This window comes from Orcinus orca, chromosome 9 (assembly GCF_937001465.1).
Source record: "Orcinus orca chromosome 9, mOrcOrc1.1, whole genome shotgun sequence".
In the NCBI taxonomy this organism is placed as follows: Eukaryota; Metazoa; Chordata; class Mammalia; order Artiodactyla; family Delphinidae; genus Orcinus; species Orcinus orca.
In genome coordinates, this window is record NC_064567.1 from 22,214,717 (window position 1) to 22,239,473 (window position 24,757).

The 24,757-nt window shown below is 35.9% G+C and overlaps 1 protein-coding gene across 2 annotated transcripts in view; it reads right to left on the minus strand.

The window, feature by feature from the left end:
• Positions 1-24,757, minus strand: part of KLHDC10 (kelch domain containing 10) — a 59,111-nt gene that overhangs the window by 8,680 nt on the left and 25,674 nt on the right. Inside the window, exons 2-8 of one of the 2 annotated variants that reach the window (XM_004272201.3) lie at positions 21,835-21,921; positions 6,589-6,810; positions 5,054-5,208; positions 3,706-3,854; positions 2,043-2,127; positions 1,114-1,180; positions 15-62 (exon numbers count right to left, since the gene is read on the minus strand). In XM_004272201.3, the coding sequence (XP_004272249.1) occupies positions 15-62; positions 1,114-1,180; positions 2,043-2,127; positions 3,706-3,854; positions 5,054-5,208; positions 6,589-6,810; positions 21,835-21,921 (813 nt within the window). The remainder of the gene's footprint in view (positions 1-14; positions 63-1,113; positions 1,181-2,042; positions 2,128-3,705; positions 3,855-5,053; positions 5,209-6,588; positions 6,811-21,834; positions 21,922-24,757) is intronic. The other variant, XM_049714503.1, reaches the window with a different exon arrangement.

The window sequence follows — 24,757 nt, forward strand, 5'->3', positions numbered from 1 at the left end:
TTTAAAATCCTTACCATTTTTTATCTGAACACAACTGTGACACCTTCGGGCTGCAGGAAAACCTGCCAAACACATAAATACAGAAATTCCATTATTCACAGAAAGACTGGGAGTAATGGTGATCCGACACAGCAAAAGACATACTATGAACAACTTGCTTAAAACAATCCCTTTGTTGCATTAAAGCAAACATTGACTAGTCCTTCCAATCCTGCCTTATTTCACACTAGAATAAAGCCATCATAAGTTTCATCATAATGATATAATGTTAAGGTGTCAGGAAAACAAAGTGAGGTGGCAGTGGGCAGGGGTTACTAGTGGCTTTCCCAAGCCCTTTTACCCACAAAGAGACAGGTAGATCTTGATTTAAGGGCCTACTTTTATCCTACCCAGATTTCCCCTCTTCCACAGAATTCACCAATCCCCATTAAAAGTCTGTGCTCATGGGCTTCACTGGCGGTACAGTGGTTAAGAATCCGCCTGCCAATGCAGGGGACACGGGTTCAAGCCCTGGTCCGGGAAGATCCCACATGCCGAGGAGCAACTAAGCCTGTGCGCCACAACTACTGAGCCTGCGCTCTAGAACCCGTGAGCCACAACTACTGAGCCCACGTGCCTAGAGCCTGTGCTCCGCAACAAAAGAAGCCACTGCAATGAGAAGCCCGCACACCGCAACGAAGAGTAGCCCCCGCTCACTGCAACTAGAGAAAGCCTGTGCCCAGCAATGAAGACCCAATGCAGCCAAAAATAAATAAATAAATAAAATTTAAAAAAATGAAATAAAAAAAATAAAAGTCTCTGCTCAGTTGCTGAGGAAGAATAATAATTGGGCTAAGGAATACAAGTAATTTCTTTTCTTTTTTTCTTGGCCACGCCGCACAGCATGCGGGGTCCTAGTCCCCAGACCAGGGATCGAACCTGTGTGCCCTGCAGTGGAAGCTTGGAGTCTTAACCACTGGATCGCCAGAGAAGTCCCACAAGTAATTTCTAATACCAATTTAACAGATATTTTTCTTCTCATATAATGCAATAAAATTCCTTTTTCTCTTTCAGAACAAGTAAAACTATAAAATACATTTATTAAAGATAAATGAATCAATATTTTAAATTTACCTATTTTTTCATGGGGTTTTGTTGCAATTTCCTCCCATGCATTCGTTTCAAGGTTATATGCATGAATCTTGGAGAGAAAAGAAAAAAAGAGGATACACAAAAAATTTTAGCTAGCCTGAAAACTGGATTTTTCATAACAGCCTGTACAAACATATTCTTGGTTGAAAAGCCTTCTTTTCCTTTGCTATTCTCTGATCTTTCCTAATTCTAATATAAGGCAAAACATTAAATGAAGCAATTGAAAATTAAGCACATACATAATTTTATTATTTTTAAATCATAGAAAAGAATGAAGAAAAAAGTTGGAATTCTGCAACTTGCACATTTTCTACAATGAACATGTATCATTTTTATAACAGAAGAAAGCAAGTGTTGGTAAGAAAACACGGAACTGCAGTTTTGACAAAACTTGAAAAAGACCATTAAGGTTCCCAATCAGGAGCTCTGAGGCCTACAGATTTCCCCTGGGACATATGGATTTAGAAATGCCACAGAGACAGATGAATCAAAGCCCTTCAGAACGCAGCTTTCTAAAGGTAGTGATGTGCAGTCCTAAACATGCCTGTTCTTTTTAGATACACAGCACTGACAATGAGAGGGATGTGACATTCTGAGAATCCTGGTTCCAAATCTAATTAGTTGCTCCATTTAACCTACTATTATCTTTCTTTTAATGTCTTTTCTCATCTAGCATAAAGAGATAATTCTAATAAAGTATTTTCAGTGCGTAATTATGCAACTGTCAACTGGAAAGCATATCAGAGGCACAGAGTTCAACCTTATAAAGAGCGTCTAACACAAAATAGGTGTTGATGAAGAAACTGCTTGAAAATTACAATATCTACAGTAACAGAATTGTTACTTATTATGCTTAGTATAACACATGCCTCTCTCTAGCCTTCTTCCTCTCTCTCTCTTTTTTAATATACCTTGTTTAAGGAATAAGCTGTCCAAGAAGTACCACCTCCCAAGATGTAAATCCTCTGCCCATCATGTGCAATTTCATGTCTGTATCTGAAAATATACAATAAAATACATTTATAATTATGGGAAAAATGATCTACCTAAGATTTGGCTGCAAGACTTTTTATTGCATCATTATTTATAATAATAAATTATTGGAAATAACCCAAATGTTTAATAATAGTGAATTGGTTAAATAAATTATACAATATATAAAAAATGGATTAGCATGCAACCAATAAGAATGTAGGAACAGAGGATGGTTAATATACTGAGAACTTCTTTTCATGTCATTAACTGAAAAAAAAAATCAGTTATATAAGAGCAGATAGGCTATAATCCTACTAAGAATTTATAGATATACAAATATGCACAGAAAATGACTATAAGGATACATGCAAAATGTTAACCCTGGTTATCCCTGAGTTTAGATTTTGCTTTTTATTTTCTTCATTTTGCTTATTGGTATTTTCTAGATTTTCTATAATCTTTTTGTGATAACTTTGTATAAGGGGGGAAATTATTACAGTTTTAAAAAGTGATTTGCCTACATTTAATTAGAAAGCTTAGACTATGGGCTTTCAAATTAAGACACTTATTTAACAGATATAAAAATATCAGAAAAATTATGCTACATAAAACTGTGAATATAATATGAAACACCTACCAGAACTTTTATCCAAGCAGTCTAGCTAAAAGCTGAAACAAGTTATAATATGTCCATAAGATGATTCAAAGAAGGCAACCATGTGAAAATGCTTTGAAAACAATCTATTTCCTCCTTTCCCTGGAGGCCCTGGTGCTGATAAAATAAATTACATCAAAATTGCTCCCCATACGAAGCCAGCTCCCAAGTCCTCTCATGGTAGTTCTGCAATAATCAGCCCACTAAGATACTACAATAGAAATAAGTCTTCCTTGGCACCCATATGTCGTTTTTTTAAAGGCAACAAAGACATAATAGTCTAAACAGTGAATAAAAAATTATTTACTGTCTTTGCTTTTAAACTAGAGGGCAAAAAAACCTCTTTAAGTTTTCCAGTGAGTTCAATTCTAAGAAGAGGCAACTGCTATTAGGAAAAAAAAAAAGTGAAAGATCTACGACTGCTACTAGAAGGCAACTAAAGAGAATCATGTGATGTTTGAGTGTTTAACAGAGCACTTAAAATAAATGACCTTCCCTTCCTTTCTTCCATCCATCCAACCAACACTCACTGAGTACCACTATGGGCAAGGCACTGTGTTCTTACTGGGGATACGGTTGTAAGCAAATAAGCCAAAGAATCCTAATATGCAAGTTAAGAAGGGAAATCAAAAAGTAACTAGAATGTAATTATTTTGCCTGTAATATGAAATTTAGTTACAATTGTTACCACTGGTTTCACTATTTTCCTAATGCAGGAAAACTGAAGTACAAGAGGAAATAACAGGAAAAAAATTCTTTAATTCAGAGGGAGATATCATTCCCTCACCAGAAGATCCTTCTTTAATGCTGAACTGGGATCTAACAGCCAGTTAGCTATTTTAACTAGGCCAAAGGGTCTTCTTCAAACCATACTGCCAATATTCTGAAAAAAAAGTAAAATCTTAGCAAGAAAGAATAAATATGCTTTAATCCTAGAATCTCACCTCTCTTCTGGTAGATCACAGGATAGGTTGTTTGGTTTCAGTTGTGTCCACTCTCTGGTATTGAGATCTAATTTGTGCAGGTCTGTGCTGTAAATATAGCCAGTTGTCCCTCCAAAGACATAAAGGGAGCCATTGATGATAGCCATGGCCTGGATAATGAGGAAAGGTGAACGAGACTTCCTCGTTAACACTTGATTGAAGAAGAATGTAACCTTATTAGATATCCCCAAATCAGCTTTTATGAAATTTTCTTGTATTTTTTAACTTTCTAAAAATCAGACCCTTAAAAAGGACTAAAGATCTTAGAGAAACAGAGATTATTTTTAGAAAAGTTACCTTTGCTCAACTGGAAAGAAAGTTCTATCTAGATAGGCAAAGGGCGTCAGATGATCCTTAGGGGTCCTAGCCAACCAAAGAATTTATAGATCATGGACATGAGCATTTCCACTGAAAGCTGCTTCACTTTCTAAGCAGTCTGAAGAAAAATGCCCTTAAGGAGAAGGAGCAAATATGAAAATAAGGCACCAGAATCCCTTAAGTAAGAAGTCTAGAGGTGGCAGTCCCCCAAACTTGACATTTTCCACCAGACTCTTCTCAGTGTAAGTTTTGCTATTGTTATGGTAATTTCTTAGAGTTTAAATGCCTCCTGTGGTGGGATATGGTCATCCAGTATGTGCCTCACACATAGTTCAGAAGCTATGTATCAGCACCAGTGCCAGCCAGTGCTAGTTGAGAAAGAAGCCACAGCTTTGGTTGTTTTAAGCTTAGCCCATTACTCTCAAAGGGTCCCTGAAGTATGGTGAGTTGTTTTCCTACCTTTTTAGATACAACTTTTCAAACCTAAGGTTTGAAGCACTAGAACCTAACTGGAAACTAATTTCTACATAATCTGTGTTTTAGCTCAGATCTGTATAAAAGTCTCTTAACATCACTGCCTTAGCAAAGACCCAGTGGGACTCAGTAGATAGGGATCATCTACCCTATTACTTAGGTTAGAAAGCTCTTCAAAGCATCATAACACTCTAAAGAGGATAGGACCTGGGCCATAAATAGCCAAATCTCTCATTGGGGGTGGGCGAGGTCCTGACATTTACAGAAACCTCCATACAGGTCTAGATCATTGATCTTAATCAGAAACAAAGAGTAAGGGGAAAAAAAGGAAAGAAGAAGGCAAGCAACCAGATTTACAAACTACAATTTCACATCAGAACTGAAATATCAAATAGTAACCACAATGAATTTATTCTCCGTTAACAAAAATTGGTGGCAATATAAATATTCTGACATTGTTCCTGGAACTAGAAAATCTGAACAAATACATCCACAATGACTGGCTATAGATTGGTACCTGTCCATATATACGACTGGGTTTCTTCCCCCGACAGCTGAGTAAAGCCCATCTCTTATACTTCACGTTACAGACATGGACGTCATTGCCGTTGCTCTCACCAAATGGGATGCCTGTTCCTCCAAACACCAACAGGTTGTTTCCATGCAGCACAACTGGGAAAGGAGAAGCACAAATTTCATTTTTGTACTGGCTACCTGCAATGTGTTCCCACATTAACCCAGAAAATCTGAGAAACTCAAAAATGTCCGCTTTAATACTTTCAGAAGATAGCTCAAACCACTGACATACAACTACTACAAAGTTTTACAGAAAAAGATCTAATTCACACTATTTCACATAGCTCACTGTCTGATATGTGACATGTATTGTGAAATGCATGAAACACTGTATATAACAATACAGAATGATATGAACTACAATCCACCACTGCTGCTTAACACAGTTCAAGTACACAGTAAAGCAAAAGAAAATGAAGGATCATCGCTGCCTTAGCAAAGACCCAGTGGGACTCAGGATGAAGGGATAAAAGGACCATTCGGTTTTTGCCAGGGGAATGATCTCTACATTTTAAATCATAGTTTCTGTCATCTTAATCCTCCACCAGATAAAAAGAACACGAATATCCTGCTAGTAACTTTCTGCTCCTGTCATCACACACACTTGTATATACTTTTTCTCTCTCTGATGGCAAATATTCTGAAAATACTGCTACTGTATTATTTCAGTGACTTTTTTTTTTTAAACCAATTATTCAATTGATGTAGTGTAAGAGTCAACAGCATGAGCTCTGGTGCCCGTGAGAGCTGGGTTTAAAGTCTCGTGTGACCTCAGGAAAGTTATTTAATCTCTCTAAATTAATCTTCCCAACAACCCTATGAGGTAGGAACTATTATTATCTTTTCCATTTTTATAGATGATAAAATAGAAGTGGTGAGAGGTTTAAATAATTTGTTGAAGGTTTCCTAAAAAGAACCTTGCCAAGCTAGGGTTCAATCCCAGGCAGTCTGGCTCCAGAGCTTGCACTCACAGCCACTGCCCTTCGGGCCTCTCTAAAGCCTCAGTTTCCTCATCTGTACAATGACGATAATTCCAGTGTTGGCATCATAGAGATGTTGTGAGGATTAAACAGATACCACATGTGAAGTACTTTGCTCAAGAGCTGCAAACCCCATTTGTTGGTCTTCTACTACATTTTGCCTAGCATATATATGATACTTTATGTTGAACCCTCTGAGATATTATTAATTCCATTTTATAGGTAAGGAACTAGAAGCTAAAAATCATCTGTCAAGTAAATGACATACAGCTAAGTTCAAACTCAGGACTATCCAGCTCACAATTGATTCTGAATCACCATGCTATAGTACTGACACAGTATTATCACAGGAAGAGTCTATCCATTAACAGGGTTTAATTATATTACTATTATGATTTAGTATTATTAAACATTATTAACAAGGAAAACATGTGACACTGAGCCAGACCTCTCAGACATTTCATAAAGTCAAAAGTTCAGAACTGCTGGCACTCACGTGACATAGATGCCAACTCTCGGGGCATGTAGCCATCTGTGCCCATCTGGTGCCATACTCCTGTAGCAAAATGATACCTCCAAAGCTCCCTGAAGAGAGGATAGTCTTCATTATCTGGCCCTCCTGATTCATCATAATCTGGGTTATAACCTCCAAACACATACAGATTGGTATTATCTGCCACACAACGATGTCCGCTTCGTGCTGGTGGAGGTCTGTGGCCTAGGAGAGAAGAGGACAGCTTTCCGCAGATGACCCAGCACATTAAAAGCACAAACAAAATTTGGCAACAAACATTTCATCTTTAAAAGGAAATCAGGGAAAATTTATAATGTGGATGTACTTTTTATTTACTTAGGTTATTTTATACATTCACACATACTACTTAGGATTTTAAGGAGCTAGTCTCCATTTCTATTTCATAGGACTATTTTCAGATTTTGATAACTGTGAAAAGATTTTTCCCAAGGGAGGCAAAATAGCATCATAAACTTGAGAAAATGGCTGGTAACTTGGAGTTTTCAAGAAAAGAAGGCGGAGGGGTTTAATAATCCAAAAGCTAAAAGGACAGATTTTCTATTTTCTTAGAGGAGAAGAAAACACAGGCCAACGAAATTAAACTGAAAATATTAGAGAACTACATAAATATAATCACAAATGTGAATGAGTCATGTATAAATAAAAATACACATACATAAAACCTGTGATTTTTCCACAATATATAATTACACACTTAAAAAGAAAACTGGCTTTCAAAGAGTTATAGCAATGTCTGGAATTTAAATACCACTCCAGACATTATGGTAGTTAACAAAGAATATCCCTGTATTTATCTCAAAGAGCATCTTTCATCCTATTAAGAACTTTACTGAGAAAAGCTATTTCAGGGAATTTCCTGGTGGTCCAGTGGTTAGGACTCGGTGCTTCCAATGCTGGGGCCCCGGGTTCAATCCCTGGTCGGGGAACTAAAGATCCCACAAGCTGCACAGCCAAAAGAAAGGGAAAAAAAAAGCTATTTCTACAATTTGTATTTGTAAGCTTTCTGAAGTTTAAATTATGTCAACTAGTTTACTAAAAGTTACTTCAAGATTATTTTAGAGTAAAAAACCCCGGGATTTACATTACTTCTATTATCCTTACAATTTTTACACCAGTCTACACAAACCCTTATATAGCTACAAACCAAAGATGCTTAAATACACACTGGATGGAATAAGCTACTATGGTCATCTGTTATCCTACAGATTTATCTACTTTCATATATTAGGAATAGATACTAGTATAATATTAATATTTATGACAATGCTGGACACCTAATAAACATTTGTTATATAAACATTTATTACCAGCCTAATATAGGCCTCACATATTTATACTTTAAATCAAAATCCCACTTCCTACGGTATGCTTTTAAACAAGAACTGAAAAGAAATTGCACAGAGCTAGAAAAACTAAAAACCAAATGAACAAACCACGAATCACCCAATCACTTAATTCCAACCTGTTGGTCCTGAGAATCTTTGATGGCTCCTTACTGCTCAAGCTTGAAGTCTTCAAACAACAATTCAGAGCCTTTCCTGATCCTGATCCCTCACATTCCTGCCTGTTTACGTCTGTCTCTCTGCTTAGAAAGTCGAGTCCTTCCCTTAGCCCTTGGCCTGGTCTACCTAGCCTTCAATGCCTGGAAGTTCCCTGGTGGCCTAGTGGTTAGGACTCTAGGCTTTAACTGCCATGGCCTGGGTTCAATCCCTGGTCGGGAAACTGAGATCCTGTAAGCCGCGCAGTGCGGCCAAAAAAAGAAAAAACCTACAGCCCTTACAATTCAGTACCATACCACTCAAATAATAAGACAGACATGGACAATTAATAAGACGATTACACCATAACTATGTAAATACATAATAAATATAATTTTAGGCAAACTATAATCACTGAGGAAATTTACTCACAAGCTGTGATTTACCTCAAGTGAACTCAATTTCTCTTTCTAAAAATCTTGAAACACAGAAAACGTGGTGTGGAAGAAAGAGCAATAACTTCTACAAATATCTAGATTTGAATCCAGGTTCTTTCTAACTGCTTCCTTGAGCAAGTCACTGACCCTCACTGAGTCTCAGCTTCTTCATTTGTATGAATGGATTATTATTCCTGTACTTTACAGATTTATTATACTTGCTATTATGTTAAAATGTTTATTGGTTAATAATATATGTATCTTCCCAGGAGGCTATAAGCTATTTGAGGGAAGAGGAATTATTTGCATTCACCTTTCTATTACCAAACCTAAGGCACACAGAAAACACTGAACAAATTTACAAATTTAATTTTTCTCTACTCATTTAGTTAATATTTATTTTTCTTCTCCAAATAATTCTAAGTTTCTAAAGGGCAAAAATCATGTATAGCAATTAGCCTGTATCACCCACAACACCTAAAACAGGGATATATAACAGACACTAGAAGTTTCACTGATACTAACTTCAGGTCAAAGTTAACAGTAACAGGGATGATCAAAACAGTGTAGAGCTCTCAGTGGACTTTGATATTGTGCTTAAGAGAGATACAATTTTGGGGATAGGGGTTGGATTATGCAATGGTCTTCTCAAAACACAAATGTTTCTAAGAATTAGCAAGACAAATTTTAAGAAAAAAAACAGAGTTGCTATGGTCAACAGACAGGAACTCTAAGAATCTCTATAATGTCATTTGTTTTATTACCTGGAGACAAAAGATACTTTTTGAAACTGCTTTTGGGCAAATATGAAAAGACATACAGTATATTCCAGGATTTTCTCTAAACGACTGTACAACGGAGAAGACATTCCATTCTAAGTTTACTGCCAACTATTTTTGAGACAAATGTAACTCACATGGATTAAAGGTTGAGGAGTCAATGAAAGATGATTTTATATTTACCCACTCATTCATTCATTCATTAAGCCAAAAATATTACTGGACGCCTCTACATACCAGGTACTGTACTAGTTGCTGAGGATACAATGGTAAGACCATTACTCTTTCTGTCCTCTGCAGCTTACAGTCTAGTCCTGCGCTGTCCAACACAGTGGCCACTAGCCACATATGACTCCTAAGCATCTGAACTAAGGCTGGTTCAAACTGAGCTATGCTTTAAATGTAAAATATCCCCTGGATTTCAAACACTTAGTATCCAAAAATAAATGTAAAGTTACTGATTTTTATATCTGAATATAGGTTGAAATGACATTTTTGATCTCTTGAGTCAAATAAAAATTAAGATTAATGTCACCTATTTTTTACTTTTTTCATGTGGCTACTAGAAAATTTAAAGTTTTGTGGCTCACATAATATGTCTATCAAAAGTGCCTGTCTAGCTCAATTGCTGGCTTCTGTAAATAATGCCATTATCTATGCAAATTAAACTGCTGGGTAAAGAGCATCTGATCAACGTATGATAAATATTATACATCCTGTCAAGAAGTCTTATAGCTAGGAGTAAAGAGGTAACTATTCTTTCTCTTTAGTCAGTAACTAAAGATTTCTTTGTACATATTTATAGTCCAAGAGTGACTAACATATTAGAAAGCCATATTTTATTTTGAATAAATCATGGGGATTTATCAGGGTCAATGTCACGGAGACTACACATTAATTTTCATTATAAAGAATATAGCATAGGCTCCTCAACCTTGACCAAAACTTAACTGGGTTTTAGATTCTTAAAGTAGTTCTCTGAATCTTGTCCCAAATTCTCCATGTGCAAACCCCACTTTCCTAAAAAGTACTTGCTACTAATAAAATCAGCCACAGAATTAGGTTACCTGATTGAGGAACTCCAATTAGAAAATGCAGAAGTCAAAAATTAAAACTGAACCTGTGGGCTTGCCTGGTGGCGCAGTGGTTGAGAGTCCACCTGCCGATGCAGGGGACACGGGTTCGTGCCCCAGTCCGGGAAGATCCCACATGCCGCGGAGCGGTTAGGCCCATGAGCCAGGGCCGCTGAGCCTGTGCATCCGGAGCCTGTGCGTCTGGAGCCTGTGCTCCGCAATGGGAGAGGCCACAACAGTGAGAGGCCCGTGTACCGCAAACAAAACAAAACAAAACAAAAACTGAACCTGTATGCAGAGGTGAACTCAATACCCAGAAGGGAACATGCAGCTGAGGGAGTATGTACCTGTGGTAACTGAGCCATCTTTTTGCTTCAGTGTGCTCATCATGTGACAATGATGAGCACACTTGCTCTTTACCCCAGGGAGTAAGCCAGAGTTTACTGTAACCAGGGACATGGGCTTTAGTTTGCAGCCCAAAGGAAGAAGCTGTCCGAGATAAGGCAATGATGAGGTTGCGCCAATGTTATTACTGTTACAAATAATTTTGTAACAAAGCTTTCTTTATGTAGATTTATATGCAAATGTCTAAAAATTTCTGGAAACATAATTTCTGGGGTCAAAGGAATATACACTTAAAATTGACACAGATAGGGGACTTCCCCGGTGGCGCAGTGGTTAAGAATCTGCCTGCCAATGCAGGGGACACGGGTTCGATCCCTGGTCCAGGAAGATCCCACATGCCGTGGAGCAACTAAGCCCGTGCGCCACAACGACTAAGCCTGCGCTCTAGGGCCCACGTGCTGCAACTACTGAGCCCGCGCACCTAGAGCTCGTGCTCCACAACAAGAGAAGCCACTGCAATGAGAAACCTGTGTACCACAAGGAAGAGTAGCCCCCGCTCACCACAACTAGAGAAAGCTCACGCACAGCAATGAAGACCCAACGCAGCCCCCCCAAAAATTGTTACAGATATAATATTGTTATAGAGCCATATTGCTTTCCAAAAAGACTGCAACAATTTATACCCCCAACAACAGTGTATGGTAGTGCCTATTCCTTTATGCCCTCTTCAACCTTTTTAGTTTGTGCCAATCTGATGGGTGTCAGGTTACTTTGTATTTCCCTGATTTTTACTAGTTCACATGTTTATTGGCCCATTTGTATTTCTTCTTTGGGGAATTGCCTGATCATATCCCCTGTCCACTTTCCTATCTATTGTGTTGCCTTCTCACAGATTTGTAGAAATTATTTATTTATTCTATTTCTTTCTTCCAGCCTGCTATTGGGCTTTTAATTTTGTTTATGGTCCCCTTTACTGCATGGAAGTTTTTGTGTAATTGAATCTCTCAATCTTTTCTTTTAAGGCTCCTTTGCAACAACAACAAAAGGCTCATTTGCTTTACATCTCATTTAGCTCTGCATCATTATAAAATTACTATTCTTATTTATTTCTAACAATTTTTTAGTTTTGATTTTTAATATTCAGAACCTGAATACATTCAGAACATATTTTTGTGTATTTTATGAGGTAGTAGGGCTCTAATATTTCCTGCAAAATGGATAGGCTATTGTCCCTAAACCCCTTATGGAAAGTCATCCCTTCTACACCGAAATGAAATGCCATCTTTATTGTGTACTAAATTGACATGTTCTAGAGTAGAATTAATAAAATCCCAATATCCAGGTCTAATCACCTTGGACGCAAAATCTATTGCTCTTTAAGAAGGCACACAATTAAGACACATCACACAATCTTAAATGCGAAAGCTTGCAAATAAAGTAGCATATAACATTTTTGCTTAATAAGCCTATCACAAGATGTAGCCACCTCTAGATGTGCTATAAAACATTTGTGATAAAGCCATTGTAAAAAAAAAATTAAAACCTTTATTGCTAAAAGTATTAACTAGTTATATATATCATACAGCCTAAATGATAAATTCAGTTTAACTTAACTGGTCCCTTCTTTCCAAATATAAAGCCCAGCATTACCTCTACCTGAGAAGACAGGTCTTCTATTGTACACCTGGAAGCCTGGACAGGAAAGCCGGGGAAGACTGGGCCAGCTGGTTCCTATCCCTGACTGGTACGTAGACCGTTTTACTACTCCCAGAGTCCAAGCTGCTCAGGCAAAGGCCATCCATCCACAGCAGCACACAATATTCTTGGTTATGTAAGCATCTCCTGCCACAGAGACTCCATACACTGTATGAGATTCATATATAAAGATCTGGCTTCTTAGGGCAGAGTCATCTTAAGTCTAAGTTGGCAGCAGTAAAAGAAACTTGCTTTGACAGACTTTGGTGTTACCATGAGTTAGTTTCAAGTGCTGAGCAAAGCATACTGGAGACAGCTGTCACTACATATCAGCCTGGGCTTCTGGGCTCTGTTCAGTCCCACTGTTTATTTATTGATTCCTGTACCATTACCACACCGTTTTAATTACGAAAGCTCTGAAGTATCTATCAACATCTAGTAGGACAAATTCCCCTTTGTTACTCTTTTACAAAAACTTCTTAGCTATTTTCCCCTATTTACTCTTGCATTAGGTTTTAGAATCAGTTTGTTAAAATCTGTAAGAGGCCCCTTGGGCAGACACCATCTTATCCAGGTGATCAAAGTTAACATCACCAGTAAAGGGACAAATCAACATCATGTGCAGTGAAATGAACACAGCATTACTTCCGTAGTATTCCAGCCAAAAATGTATAAGTTGAACGTAAACATGAAAAAACACAAGACAAACCCAAACTAAAAGAAATTCTACAATATGACTAAGTCCCTACTGTTCAAAAATATTAAGGCTAAAGATACATGAGAACTGAATGCAACACATGATTCTGGGACTTTATTTTACTATAAAGGACATTATTGGAATAATTGGCAAAATCTGAAATGAGGTCTGTAAATCTGATGATAATGTTAATTTAATCCATTATTTATAGTGTTAATAGTGTTAATTTCCCAATTTTGGTACTTGCTCTGCAGTTACATAAGAGAATATCTGTTTTCCAGGAACAAACACCAAAATATTTAGGGGTAAAGGAGCATAGTGTCTGCAGCTTAATCTCAAGTGGTTCAAACAGAAAAACAATATGTATATGCATATGTATTACAGATAGCGAGGGGAGAAAGGGAAGAGGACAGGAGAGAGAGAGGGAGCAGGATAAAGCAAATGTGATCAAATGTTAACATCTGGGGGACCTGGGTGAATACAGGACAATTTTTTTACCATTCTTGTAACTTCTCTGTAAGTCTGAAATTATGTCAGACTAAAATTTAAAACTAAATTTTAAGCACGTCCCTTGAGGATTTTACTTGAGATGACCCATGAAGAAATATAGTCTCTAGCCTTTTATCCTCATCTTTTTGATATCATCAGTATAGTTTCATTGTTTTCTTGTTTTTTATTCCTAAGTACCTCATAATTTTCTATATAATTGTGAATAGATATCTCTTTTATTTTTTAATTTCTTGTTGTTAATATACAGGAAAGTAATTTATCTTTGCAAGTTTAAATTTTATCCAGCCAATTTTCTAAACTCTAATATTAGTTATCATTAGTTAATTATCTTGAATTTTACATCAGACAATCATATCATCCTGTTATTAAAGACAACTTTCAGTTATTTCTTTCCAATATATGTACCTTTTAATTTTTTCTTCATTGTATTGGCTGAAACCTCCAGAACAAGGTTGAATAGTGGAGATGATAATGGGCATTTTTGTCTTGTTTTTTACATTTTTAATGACGATACTGGTAATGTTTCACTATTATACATGATATTTGCTATTGGTTTCTTGTAGATAGTCTATCAGTAAAATAAAATTTCTTTCATTTCTGGATGCAAATTTTTTTCTTAACCAGGAATGGTTTAAAATAAAGTCTTCATTAAAATGTATGTATAGAAAAGTACATATATCATAAGAGTATAGCTTGATGCATTTTAATAAAATGAACACACTGAGTATCAAATTTTATTAAATGCTTTTGATAACGGAAAAATCAAACTGTTTCTTTTAACCTTTTAAAGTACTAAATACATTCCACAGATAAACCCAATTTGATCTTTATTTTTATTTAGATTTATCCCTGCCATCATATATATATATATATATTCTTAACCATTCTTTCTTATGATTTCATTTTCCCACTTTTCTAATTTTACTGAAATAATCAAGCTTTCTTTTTTCCTTTCCTTTTTCCCTAGAGAGATCTACATAGTATTACCCCTAATATTTTTTAAAAACCCATAAATTGGTATTTCTCTAACAACAGAGTAAACCACGTCTGGAAAGAACTTTGGCTATTAACAGTGGTTACTTCTGGATAAGGGAATAAGGTGAGGAGTAAAGATGCGAAATGGGACCTTGCTTTTTTAATTTAACCTCTTTCATTGTGAAATACAACACATGTATAGGAACATAATTATAAATGTATAGTTTAACAAATTATCAGAAAAGTAACATGTTGTCATCATCCAGGTCAAAACATAGAATACTGCCAGCACACAGATGCCCTCTTACCTGCCCCTTTTGATCACAACCCTCTCCAACCCACCTCCTTCACTTCCAGAGGAAACCTATTTCCTCATTTTTATGGCAATCATAAAACCTGCTTTCTTTTAATAGCTTTATTATACCTAAGTATGCATCCCTAAACAATATTGTTTATTTGGGCCTAGTTTTGAAGTGTATTTGTATAGAATGGTATAGTATGTTTCCTTTATGGGATCTTTCATTCAAAATCATGTTTCTGAGATTCATCCACATTGCTGGGGTTAGAGGTAGTCTGTTCATTTCCATTGCCAAATAGTATTTCTTTGTATGAATATATACCACAATTTATCCAGTCTATGTTGCGTGAATGGACATTTGGGTTGTTCAGATCGGTGGCTCTTAATGCTGCTATAAACATTTTTGTACATGTTTTCAGGTGTACAGGGGCCCATATTTGTTGGCTATAAATGTAGAAATGGAATTTCTGAGTCATAATGTATGGAAATCTTTATCTTTACCAGATAAAGGCCAAACTGGTTACAAAATATTTAGTATTAGTATCATCATTCTTTTTAGTTTAGCAATTCCTGTGAGTTTGTAGACCTAGCTCACTGTGGTTTTAACATGCATCTATCTCATTAGTAGTGAGGTTGAGCACATTCTCACGCTTGTTGGCCAACTGGATTGATCCTTTTGGGAAGTGGCTGCTCAAGCCTTTTATACATTCTTGTACTGAGATGTCTTTTTCTTATTGATTTATACAAATTTGTTATATATGCTTGAGATAAGGACATTCATTTTTCACCCTATATATTTCCATATTATTTGAATTTTAATAAGCATATATTACACCTAGAAATTCTAAAATGAAAAATTATAAGATCTTTAGCAGAGTTTTACTTTCTTCCTATCCCCAGTTTGTTTAAATCATCTAAAATGTTAGTTACAGAATGTTATATATATATATATATATACACACATACACATACATACACATATACTAGATTTACATTATTCTTCTATATATTTAGAAAACTTTTCTTATCAATTATACCAGGCTTCACAGTCCCTGTATTTAGACACAACTCTTAAGTTTTTCTGCTTTTTTTATACACTACTGCTTCTTATGCCCAAACCTTCCTTTTTCTTGGATTTTTCATTTTACTGGGAACACCTCTTCAAGTAATTTTCTCAAAAAGGGTGTGTTCATAAACTTTCAGAGTTCTTATTTATTTTGACCTCCATTTAGACATTTAAATATTAGTGAGGCTGGGTACAGTTCTGTGTTCAAAATAATTTTCCCTCAGAACACTGAAGGCACTTATCTTCTAGCAAACTATGTTGCAGGTGAGAAATCTCAGTCTTGAGTCTTTCTATGTAGCCTGTTTTCTATCTCTGGAATCATAAGTAGTTCAGTAATGTACAGATAGATGCTTTTTGCTTTTATATTTTTCTAGCTTGTTCCTTGGTGGGCCCTTTATACTTGAAAACTCGAGAGTCTTTCTTCAGCATAGGGAAATATTCTTTATTTCTTTATTTTCTCTTTTCCACTGTCTTTCTTTATGTAACATTATAAAATGGATACTGGATCACTTAGATCTATCCTCAAAGTATAATTTTCCTCATGTACTTTCTCTTTTTGTCCTCTTGCTTTACGGTCTGTAAATTTCCTTTACTTTATTTTTGTAAAAATTGGTCTTAAGCCTGTGTATTATTTAATCCTCCAACTGCATCTTTATTTCAGCAAGTTTCAATATGGAACTAATTCCTTAACCATTCCTTTTTTTTGCATGGCAGTTGTCTTTTTATTTGTGGACCCAATTCTCTCTTGACTCTGAGGAAACCTGCTGTGATCAGAACAAGTTTAGTTTCCCTAAAATGTCTGGTAAGCCTTGATCACTGATTCATATTAATAAGTGAAGGACTACATTGATTAGTATTCTAAGAGATAATGAATTTCCTCCACAGTTGTATTACTCTGTCTCCAAACCTCCAAATGGGAGATGTGTTTGATTATGGGTGTCTTCAGGTAAGTGGTACATTCACAGACAGGTTTCTCTTTAGAAGTGGAGAAAAAGCAGTTTTTCTAAAATAAGGAAGGCTGTATTTTGTTAGCATGGTCGTTTAATGTACATCAGTCCTTGGTGGAGTTTGCTTTCTTCTCCTCCCCCTATTCCACCCTCCTCATCCAATCTATTGTGGAGGTCCATTACCTAAAGCTCTGCTTTGTGCGCACACTCTTTCCAATCCCAGTCCATGAAAGCACTGCCTGTTCAACCCTCCCCTAAACAAATCCCCTACTTTGCTTGAAGAACTGTTCTTAGAGCTTTATCTTAGAACTAATGCCATTGCCAGGGAGGGAGGGAGAGAAGTAGGAGAAATAACAGTTCTGAAGGCAGTCCCTTAATTACTTGCCCTGCTGTTCCATCTTACCCCTACCTGCTCCCTCCTCCTACACTTGCTGATTCTAGGCTTGAGTTTCAGGAAAGGAGCTCTTTAGGAAATTATCTGATTTCCAGCGTGCAGCAGGAGTACCTATTTGGGGTTGCATTTTATTCTGTTCTGGTTTCTCAATCACTAGAATTCCAACTGCTTTCTGTTACCCTGAAATTCCTCAAATTTGCTGGTATTATAACAATAGCAAGAATGACAGCAGCTAACATTAAGTCAACGTTGGCTAAACAGACTGTCAGTATAAATATTTGTTATCCTGGTCTTTAGCTAGTTGACAAGCTAGAGTTAAGGCAATTAATTTGGCTTGTTACGCTGACTTTGTTTCTGATAAATAAAAGTTTTCAATTATGGAAAAAAAAAAACATTGGCTAAATGTAAAAACTCTTCTTAGTGCTTTGCACATATTACCTCTCTTGATACAACAAACTTAGGAGGTTGATACTATTATCATCATCCTAATTTTACAGATGAGGAAACTGAGGCAAAAAAAAAAAAAAGAATAAGCAACTTGTCTAAAGTCACACAGTTGGTAAATGGCAGAGCCTGGATTCAGACATAGGTAATCTGGCTTCAAAGCCTCCCTTTTCTGTTTTTCAATATAGTTATGATTCATTCTTTTTTGTAGGTCTGCTTTGTCATTTTCAGTAATAAGTGAGAAGTATGGGAGGGTAAATGGGTGTAATCGGTCTATCATTTTGTAATGAAAACACACTGTTTTCACTACACTGATACTGTTTTCACACCACTTATAATGGGTAGCAACATCTTTTAGAGAATATGCAGGATCTAGTGAAGGAATCTAGCGACAGAAAATGAGCCCTATGAAACTGTTTAATCAGAATCAAAAGAGATAATGTGTAGTAGGAGTCCCAAAACGAAAGGCTTGAAAAAGTGGCAATATCAAAAGTATAGATAAGTTGTTTTAAAAATCTAAGGAAACACTAAGTAGCATTTTCGTATTCTCAGCAACTTATTAGTTTACTGTCACCACCACCAGAGAGAAGTTGAGAATGTACTAAAATTTTAGTCCCATCCTATTCCCTGACAGCAGCCTTACAAATAATTCAGTTCAACTCAAATACATATGATATACCTACTACATGCACTGAGCTACAAACTGGAGATAAAGAAATGAAAGGCACTGTCCCACTGTCCCTGCCCTTACAGAGCTTACAGTCTATGGCAGGCAGGAACAAGTAAACAAATGACTATAATTCAGTGTGGTAAGTGTTATGATACAGGCAGATACACAGAGGGTGCAATCAAAACAAAGAGACAAGCCTTCCAAGGAGGTTTCTCTAGAAATAACTCATAGACTGAGTGTTCAAGGATATGCTATTATTGGCTTGGGGAGATTAAACTGAATTTATCATCTTTTCTCTCAATCTGCTCTTCCATCCATCTATATAATACCTGGTAAAGAGAAAATGGTCCACACAGAAAGCTGGAAGCTTTCTTGACTTTTCCCTCCTCCTCTTGAATTGGTCATCAAGTCTCATCTAATTCCACTTCCTTATATTTCAAATCAATTAGCTACTCTCTATTCCTACTAAATATAACTACCTTAGTTGCAGCCTCTTATCATTTCTCACCTTGATAACTCTAATAACCCTAACTGGTCTTCCAATTAAATCTCTTCATTAATTAAATAAACTGATCCTGAAAACTCCCCTTGGGTGGTGCTCCACTTGATATGGGCCCTCTCCAGCTTCTTCTTTCGACACTCTTTCCCACTCTGCCAAACTTCCTACAGTTCTCTGAAAGACCGTGCTCTGTTTTGCCTAACTGCCTTTATTTAAGCTGTTTGGTCCTTGTTTTGGTCCTTGTTTGAGATGTTCCAACCTTCCCCTGTTAACACATACTCAGACTACTCAATACATCTCTTCTGAGAAGTCATCCTGATGGCTACTTATCTTCCCCTGTCCTTCCCACATGCTGAGTCAGGTACCTCTTCTGTGTGCTCCCATATCACACTAACTCATCAGGACACTTACCACAAAGAATTACACTCAAATTATTCTGTAATTGTTTCTTTACTTGATTCTCTATAATCTAAATGATTGAACTAGCACAAAGCCTGTTACACAGGAGGCAATCAAAAAATACTGAAAGAATGAAAGCATGAACAAACGAACGAACGAGGTTAGTTAAGTCTGTGAAATCTGATGAGATAACCAAAGGAGATAATGGAGAGGACAGAACGTTGGAGCAATACCCATCTCTAGTGAGTAGGAAGAAAGAAGCCAGTAAAGGAAACAGAATGAACAATCAAAGAGGCAGGAAGAAAACATCTCAGATTGTACAGCAAAGTATAACCCAAAAGAAGAGAAAACGTTAAGAAGGTACAGGTGGTCAACAGATCAAACACTACAAACAGGTCAAAGAAGGTGAGGACTAAGACAAGGCCACTGATTTAGAAGCGGTCACTGGTGATCTTGCTGTTGCTAATGCTGAGTTTACTCCCGCCTCACTCTTCTCAGCACTGTCAGAGACCATCTTCCTCAGAAATTTTTTGAGGCAATTTAGGGCTTACGAAAATAACCAAAGATATGAAACTTACCTGTGCTAATCTCTTTTTTCCATGATTAAAATATTGAAAAACAGAGAATATAAAGAAAATAAAATCCCACCATCCAGATATAATGTTATTTCACTATTTCCTTTGTTTTTTATGTTTATATTTGTATAAAACTGATATTATATTGAATTTTACATCCTAATTAAACAATTTCTTAATTATACTTAAATTTAGTCAGCCCCCAAGTTAGCCTTCTCATTGTAAATCAAAAAATTAGTATTCTAATTTTTAAATAGAAAAAAGAAAAATTTTATCAAATTAGATGTACTGCTTGGCTACGTGTGCACAATGGTTTTTTTGGTCACATAACACTAAAATTACCTATTAGTTTCTATCAATAAAATTATTTATGCTAAAAGGTAGCATAGCAGGAATTCCATGGCGGTCCAGTGGTTAGTACTTGGTCTCTTCACTTCCATGGCCCGGGTTCAATCCCTGGTCAGGGAACTAAGATCCCACAAGCCACACAGCGCGGCCAAATGATAAAATAAAACAAAATAAAAGGTAGCATAGCACCCTAAGTATGTTATCTTGACCCATTTAGGCTAGATTTTTTTTTTTTTTCATGATCTGGACCTTGGCCACTAAAAATAGGTTAGGCACTAGATATAGAAACATCTTTAGCTGCTGCAGGTCTTTTTTCTAGTCTTTTTGTTTTTTTTTTAAATAATCTCTTCAGTCAAAATTAGATACACTGGGGGCCTTCCCTGGTGGCGCAGTGGTTGAGAGTCCGCCTGCCGATGCAGGGGACATGGGTTCGTGCCCCGGTCCGGGAGGATCCTACATGCCGTGGAGCGGCTGGGCCCGTGAGCCATGGCCCCTGAGCCTGCGCATCCGGAGCCTGTGCTCCGCAACGGGAGAGGCCACAACAGTGAGAGGCCCGCGTACCGCAAAAAAAAAAAAAAAAAAAAAAAAAAAATTAGATACACTGGCTTATAAATAATAAGGTCTAAACTATAACAATAAAAACGCTTGTCTGACAATTTATTATATCTAGAAAAACAGTATGAACCAGAGTTTTCAACCCTCTTCTGAGATTTTCTTTTTTCAGTAGGGAGTATGTTTTACTAGAAGAAGTAAAAAATAGAAAGAATGAAACATTTCTAAAAGTAAGAATTACTAGGTCAAAGGATGTGAACATTTTCAAGGCTTTTGATACATATTGCCAAATCAAATCCAGAAAGGCTGTGTCAAATTTACACTTCCTTCAATATATGAGCTTCATTTCCCCATACCCTTGCAACACTGAGTATTCTTATTTTTAGTCTTGCCAATCTAATAGGTAAAAATGATAACCTTATTATTTTAATTATGTTTATAACAATAGTGAAAATAAACATTTGTTCATATTTATTGAGCTTTCTTTTTTACAAATTGATTATTCATGTTCTTTTACCTATTTTTCTAGTGGGTATTTGCTTTTAAACTATTGATTTATAAGAGCTCTTTATATATTCATGATATTAACCATTTGTTACAAATATTTCCCCCTTTTATCTTTTTATTTATGGTTTCTGACATAAGAGGTTTTTAGTTTTATAGTCACATAAATTTTATTTCTTTCTTAAAATCATATTTAGAAAATTATTTCCCATACCCCATATTTTATAAATTATTCAAAGTTCTTTTTAATATGTTTACAGTGGAATAATACTGACATCAATGAGATGATTTATTTCTACGACCTAATACACATTAAGTGATTCTAACTTCCTAAAACTTATAATTACAATTCCAACAGTGGTCACTATGCAACACAGGTTTAAAATTAAATTCTAGATTTTCTTTCATCCAATTTTAGCTGTTTAGACAATTTTTTAAAACCAGAGTTTTGAGTTTAGAAAATTCATTCAAAGTTCCCTTTAACCCATACGAAGCACAGTTCTCTTGCTAGTTATCACCCACCTCTCAAAAACCTGTTAGGGATCCTTATGATGGGACAGGACTGAATGAAGCGCCTCCTAACTGGGTCCCATCGTATTTTCTTCTTACCTGTTACCACAATTATCAGCAATAAGTCAGACACATACAACACATGGCAAATAATACATAGTAACTGTAGTTATAAAGACAGAAAAACAGGAAACAAAACAATACTTGAATACAGAAAGAAGTGATGTAAAGTAGCATTTAACCCTGTTTCGGAAGTCAAAACAAAATTTAATTAATACATAAGCAGTGATGAAGGTTTTCAACTCATCCCCAAAAGAATAAGAACAATTGTGTGCACCATTTTTCAGAATTCTGGTTCAACAGACATGCATTCAATAATCACCAATGCCATCTTGTGGCAAAAATTCACCAGGAGCTTTATAAACAGATTAGAAACGATGACATTTTTACAAGTCAGTGAATGTTAAAAAGAGAGCTCTGACTAAAATTATTTTGGCATAACGTAGGCTCCTGTTCTCTTCCAGGGTTGGTATTCTTTTATCAGTTATATGGTTAAGAGGATAAAGCAATGGGCACCATTCTTTAAATATGAAATAAGCTGATCTTGCTATAATTAAAATTGTGTGGTAGCAACCAAATAAAACAAACATTTAATATCGTGACACTTCCACTGTGGGGGGAGAAAAAAAAGGAAATTCCTCTGCCTTCACAGGAAGCAAATTAACTGCACATTAACCCCAATTAAAACTTGTTTTCTTATAACATAGAAGAAAAGTGCAAAGCATAGTAGAAGTGTTAAATGGAATAATTTTGTCTCTTCCCAAAGGTTTGATAGCTCCCAAAGACAGCTCTTACAAGCAATAAAAACAATTAACACTGGTATAGAATTTAAAGTTTAAAACAGCTTCTACAAGTGTTATCTCATTTGATCCTCACAACAACCCTGTATGGATTCAATAGTCATTTCATTAAGCACCTGCTATGCCTTGAGCCCTGCTAGGCTCCACGGTAGCCAAAGGAGGCTATGACTCCTAGCCTCAAGAACTCATGTGAGGAAGGCAGATGCCTAAACTAATAATTACATTACAGTGAAGTAATTGCTATAACAGGGGCTATAAAAACACTTTGAGGAAGATATTATCATCTTAATTTTACAAGTAAGGAAGCTAAAAAAAAATTAAGTGACTTAATGCCAAAGCCAGGAGTCAAGCCTGGGCAGTTTGACTCTAACACCTGCCTTCTTTCTACTATACCACACTTAACCTGTCTCAAATTCCTTGGAAAGCATATAGTTTTTGGTTTTGGCAATTGGAAATATCTGAGATGTTCATCAGCAAGGTCTGGTCTGTTTACTAGAGCACTTGTACATAGAGATACATAAATTCAGTGTAATGAAATAGCATTACCTGCACATGTATACTTAATATTGTGGTGGAGACAGACTCGTGAGCAAGGGAAAGAATTATTTTGCAAAAGAGTTGCAAACAGGTTTATCTATTAATCCTCCAAGTCTTTTAAATCAGTAGTTCCCAAATGCTGGTCTACAGACCACTGGTGGGCTAAGGTGAAGATTCACCAGTCCAACACAAAATGAGAAAAATATGGACAAGGCAATGAGTTTTTAAAAATGCTAAAATGTTCCATTTAAAAGTCTGTCCTTTTTTCAGAAATTAGAAACTTTTTATTAAATATTCTTTTATTTTAAGAGATGAAGAAGATAGAAAATGGTACTTGATTTTGTTTTTTAATATTCTTTCTCGGAAAAATAAAAAACTTGCAAGCCTATATGTATCCCCAAAATATACATATATTTAAATTTATAGGTTTATGACATCCAAAGACTGGAGAAGCACAGCTTTAAATCAATACAATATTTGTTGATCACTCATAAGTCCAACATTGTCAATCACACTATCAAAGGATACATAAGATGTATAAGAAACTTCCCTTGCCCTCAAGAAGTTTATATTCTAATTAGGGAGACAAGACAAACACATAAAACAATTAGATAGCAATACAAGACAGAATATAACAAGTGATTAGCTTAAAATTTGACATTTTTATGTATCAAAAGCATTAAAATGTACATACCCTTTGACCCAGCTATTCCACTTCTAGGAATTTATTCCTAAAGAAATAATCATAGATGCATGGAAAGATGTATGGACAAAGATACACACTACGATATTATTTATAATGGTAAAAAATTAGAAACACTTTCAGTGTCCAATGATAGGGAGATGGTTAAGTATGCTAAATAAACATATTTAAATATATTCATATTCTATGTACCACTAAAAAAAGTACATACAAGAATATTTACTAACATGAGAAAACATTCACAATATATTGCAAATGAAAGGTGCAAGGTACAAAATAGTAGCAGTGCATGATACCATATCAACAAAGAAAAAAGTATATATTCATGAAAAATACAGGCAGGATATACATCAAATTTTAATTGTGGTTATCTTTGGGCAGTTATTATGAGTGATTTTGGTTTTTTCTCCTTAGTGCTGGTGTTTATTTTCCAAGCTTTCTCATTGAGTAGGCATTACTTTTGGACTGGAAAAAAAAAACAATACCATATTACTTTAATTTTTTTTTGAAGCTATGATAAGAAAATACTATAAAGAAACATACCAAAGTATTAACAGTGGTTATGATTCAGGTTGAGGATTATCACCCCTTTTATATTATCCAAAAATTCTAAGACATATTGTTTTATAATGGAAAAATATAAAACAAATTTAGATAACAGTGAGGGAGTAATACTGAAAATTATTGAACCAAAGTTGTAATCAAAAATCCTTTTTGATGTTTTCTCAGAGCTCTGTCAGACATCTTTGGCCTGCTTTTCTCTCAGCAACCAACATAAGTCTGTCACAGGCACAGGCTAATGTTGACTCTACAGAGGTTATTCACCCAAAGTAGG